This window comes from Notolepis coatsorum (genome assembly GCF_963971535.1).
Source record: "Notolepis coatsorum genome assembly, chromosome: 11".
In the NCBI taxonomy this organism is placed as follows: domain Eukaryota; kingdom Metazoa; phylum Chordata; class Actinopteri; order Aulopiformes; family Paralepididae; genus Notolepis; species Notolepis coatsorum.
In genome coordinates, this window is record NC_140175.1 from 103,328,883 (window position 1) to 103,333,498 (window position 4,616).

The 4,616-nt window shown below is 46.6% G+C and overlaps 1 protein-coding gene across 1 annotated transcript in view; it reads right to left on the minus strand.

Annotated features, from left to right (window-relative positions):
* Positions 1–4,185: 4,185 nt before the first annotated feature.
* LOC311237229 (septin-5-like) overlaps positions 4,186–4,616 on the minus strand; it is a gene marked incomplete at both ends in the record, with an annotated part of 26,441 nt that continues 26,010 nt past the window's right edge. The window contains 2 exons of the mRNA XM_084325036.1: positions 4,186–4,248; positions 4,461–4,566. Coding sequence (XP_084181162.1) covers positions 4,186–4,248; positions 4,461–4,566 — 169 coding nt within the window. The remainder of the gene's footprint in view (positions 4,249–4,460; positions 4,567–4,616) is intronic.

Here is a 4,616-nt window from a genome sequence, read left to right on the forward strand (position 1 = left end):
AGTACTACACTGCTGGCCAGTAGTAGCCATACTGTCTCTATTTATATAATACACTCTGTACATACTGTACATCTGATTAGCACTACACTCAGTAGTACTAACTTGTATATTTTGTACCCAGTTTATCCACCTACTCCACTTTACTGTTACATTTGCACTCTGGTTGGATGCCACACTTAATTTCGATGTACTGTACTTGTGATGTATGATGACAATTACATTTGAAATATAATCTAATCTAAAGTAAAGAAGAAACGTTGAAACAGATGGCCCCCTTCCTGCACTTGCAAAACCACGCATCGATAAGGTAGATATAGCCTCCCCCACCTGGTCATCCTTCTCCAGCTGCGCCTCTGCTGTCCCTCCGTCTGCGGGCGCCACCAGCCTCTCCACCAGGCAGGCTGACCCGAGGGAAGAGCTCTTGTGGTGGGACTGGACCAGGCGTGCCACCGTGGGCTTGATGACGGTGGATCTGTGCGTCGTGGTCGTGGCCGCCTGCTGCAGCCTCTCCACGGCGGTCGCCCCGCTGCAGGGGACGCAGGGGCCGGGGGGGTCTTCTCCTCCAGCGGGGGCTTCTTTGCCGCAGAGGGGCGACTCCTCCTGTGCAGCAGCATCAAGAGAAGCCGCCACCGGGGGGGCGGTGAAGAGGAGGTCGGGCTGGGAGCTGGAGATCACCCGGTCCAAAACACTGTGCAGCTGCTGCTTCCTTTTCTTCCGCTTGAACATCCACATGGAGGATCCTCCTCGCTCCTTCTTCTCCTCGTCCGCGTCCGCGTCCCCGGCGCCTGGTCTGCTGGCTGGGCTGCCGGCCAGGAGGAGGAGAGGACGAGCTTTCGCTTGGAACTGTTTCCACAATTTGTTTTGGTGGGACGAGCTTTCACTCTCGTTCTCCTCCTCCTCCTCGCTTCTCTCCATTCCTCCTCCTGCGCGCTCTTTGCTCCGGAGCGCACGGTCGATATTGTTGTTATTATTTGTCACGCAGTCACACGCAGTCACACACACGCACGCACACCGATGGACGGGCAAGCTCTTCGGCGGCGGTGGTGACAGAGACAGAGTTGCGTAATTGGCGTTTATTTTACTCATTTCGCCATAGACTTGCATGGGTTCGCAACATAATTCTACTAACCTGGTCGTTTTTTCCTTAAATGCAGGAACCATGTGAAGTTGGGGACGTTCTTGCGAAAACATTTCTCGTCACCCAGATGTTCCAGTAAACAAGGCTATAGTCAGTCACCCAGATGTTTCAGTAAACACGCCTATAGTCAGTAGTGGGGGGAGACGCACTTGTTTTTTCTACAAAATGCCTCGCGGCAATAATTGTTTGAATACCTTTTTTCCCCCTGCACGCACTCTCCCTCTCGCACGCACGCACACACACGCACCTGTAAATGTCCTAACCCAACCCCCTCCAATGTACAGTAAATTACCAAGAATGGTTCTGTCAATATTCCAATGTACAGTTTTGCTTGTACAGTCGTACAGTGACCCACCTCCAATGTACAGCCCCCCCCCCCACACCTACCCAACCTCCTCCAAAGTACAGTTTCTACGTCAAATGTATATACTCTTTTCTGGACTCTTTTTGTATCACAAACAGTACTGTATTTACAAATCTGGTATGACATAAATGTATAGATGTAGCAGTACTGACTATCTGTATGTCGTGTATGTCATATATGTTATGATTAATTGAAAATGGGGGACCCTGATGTAAACAAGACGAAAGTCTTTCTCTGGTCTGCATCCCCTTAACAATTGTATGTATTGAGCTGTACTGTACCCATTCTGCAATCTGTTAATAAACTTTTCAATCAATCAATCAATTAATAAAAACTCAATCAAAATTCTGTCTGTATTTGAGAAAGTAGTGGGAACTTGTTATTTTATTGTCGGTCAACATCATGTATTTAAAGTTTAATATTACTGCCTGTATGTGCAAATCATCTGACATGCAGACTAAAAGTACCACTGCAAACCATAATAGCTTAATTGATGGAAAGGCAAACATACAGGTTATTATATATTATTATATAGGCCTACCCTGCATTATGCAATTGCTCTCTCTCTCAAACACACACACACAAACAAACAAACAAACAAACAAACAAACAAACAAACAAACACACATCTTCACAAAAACACACCAGTACCACGGACATCGGATCATGTATGGTGGTGGCTATATACCCGTGTGCTTTTTATGTGCCTACATATCTCACCCTGTATCCAGTATGATCTTCCATGTTCAGTATAACAATGTATTGTACACTGCATCACCTTATCCTCGACTCATCAGACTCGCATAAGGACCCGACAGTGACAGCGCCCACACAGAGTACACCCCCCCCCCACATACATACATACGTATAAAAGGTGGACAAACTTATTAAAGTAATACATAAGGTAGACATAATTGGAATTGTGTGTGAGGCAAATATAGTGCATACCGGGAATAGAAACACTCACAACAGTGTCAAGTAGTCATTTTGTTACAAAACTAACTTGGACACCAACTCTAAGGTAACAAAGTGCGTTCTACTTTCTACATAGCTCAGCTATATACTCACTGGCCTAACGACAAGCAAAGTGTCGGCAGGTTTTATACAAAAAGAAGAAGAAGAAGAAGTCCCTCCCAGTGTATGATGTCATAGAGTCATCTATCCATCCATCCGGTAATGTGTGACTTTTTGAGACATTGTTTGTGTGACCTTAATGAATTGCTAATGGCAGGAGTTCATGGCGGGGATGTGGTGGAGGGTTTTCGAGGAGTTCCACGTTGCAACGAGCAGAGCGTTCCTCTTCTGTTGTCACAGGTAGCCTGCTGTAAGAATACCTTCTAGCCACTGGCCAGAAACACAAAACTCTAAATCAAACGTATTGCAGAGTACGTTTGCACTTGGTAGACATTGGTGCATATAATAAACAAGACAGTAGAATTAGAAAACAAAAACTGCAGGTCAAACGTGGAAATAAAATAAAATAAAAATAGAAATATTTTTAAGTGAAAAAGCTGTACAGTTTGTGCAGGTACCCTCCTGGTGTTGCCACAGACCTGGCCAAACCGTATCACTGCCCTGGTGTATTGCATTGAACAGTAACCACTCAAGAGTCCACAACGCAACGCAGCGCTCTGTGATGCTTTGTGTTGCATTGTGGACTCTTGAAGAACAGCGCTCTCTGTGCTGCGTTGCATTGTGGACTCTTGAAGAACAGCGCTCTGTGATGCGTTGTGTTGCATTGTGGACTCTTGAAGAACAGCGCTCTGTGATGCTTTGTGTTGCATTGTGGACTCTTGAAGAACAGCGCTCTGTGATGCTTTGTGTTGCATTGTGGACTCTTGAAGAACAGCGCTCTGTGATGCTTTGTGTTGCATTGTGGGCTCTTGAAGAACAGCGCTCTGTGATGCTTTGTGTTGCATTGTGGACTCTTGAAGAACAGCGCTCTGTGATGTGTTGCGTTGTGGACTCTTGAAGAACAGCGCTCTGTGATGTGTTGCATTGTGGACTCTTGAAGAACAGCGCTCTGTGATGTGTTGCATTGTGGATTCTTGAAGAACAGCGTTGTGCTGCGTTGTGGACTCTTGAAGAACAGCGCTCTGTGATGTGTTGCGTTGCAGACTCTTGAAGAACAGCGCTCTGTGATGTGTTGCATTGTGGATTCTTGAAGAACAGCGTTGTGCTGCGTTGTGGACTCTTGAAGAACAGCGCTCTGTGATGTGTTGCGTTGCAGACTCTTGAAGAACAGCGCTCTGTGATGTGTTGCGTTGCAGACTCTTGAAGAACAGCGCTCTGTGATGTGTTGCGTTGCAGACTCTTGAAGAACAGCGCTCTGTGATGTGTTGCGTTGCAGACTCTTGAAGAACAGCGCTCTGTGATGTGTTGCGTTGCAGACTCTTGAAGAACAGTGCTCTGTGATGCGCTGCGTTGTGGACTCTTGGAGAACAGCGCTCTGCGTTGCGTTTGAGAAACCTAGATGATGTCACTGCAGCTTTATGATGTCACTGTGACACAGGTGACCTGGTGTCTGGTAGATTCCCTGTAAAAGACCATGTATATGTGGCAGAATGTGACCGGCTCCATGAGTTGACTCTGTCCACAGGTAGGTATATAGGTGAAAGGTGACAGGTGATGGGTGAAAAGTCACAGGTGATAGGTGAAAGGTGAAAGGTGAAAGGTGAAAAGGTCACAGGTCTTGTTCATGCATCTGCTGTTGCATCTTCTGTAGCATCTGCTGCATCCTCTTCAACTGTAGACAGAGAGAGAGAGAGAGAGAGAGAGAGAGAGAGAGAGAGAGAGAGAGAGAGAGAGAGAGGGGGGGGGGGGGGGGAGAGGAGAGAGGCGAAAGGATGAGACAGCTTACATAACATAATAACTTACATGACCAAACATGTGATTGTAAACACCATTATGTAACGGTTGGCATGATGTTTCATCGTTTGCCTCAGAGGTTAATCTCACTTCTTCATCTTTCATTTTGATGAGCTTCTCCGTCTCAGCGTCAGGCGTGGCCAGCAGGGGCAGGATGGGGATGGGGCTCTCCACCCGCTGGTCTGCATTCATCTTACTGTCAGACAGACAGACAGACAGACAGACAGACAGATATATAGATAGTAG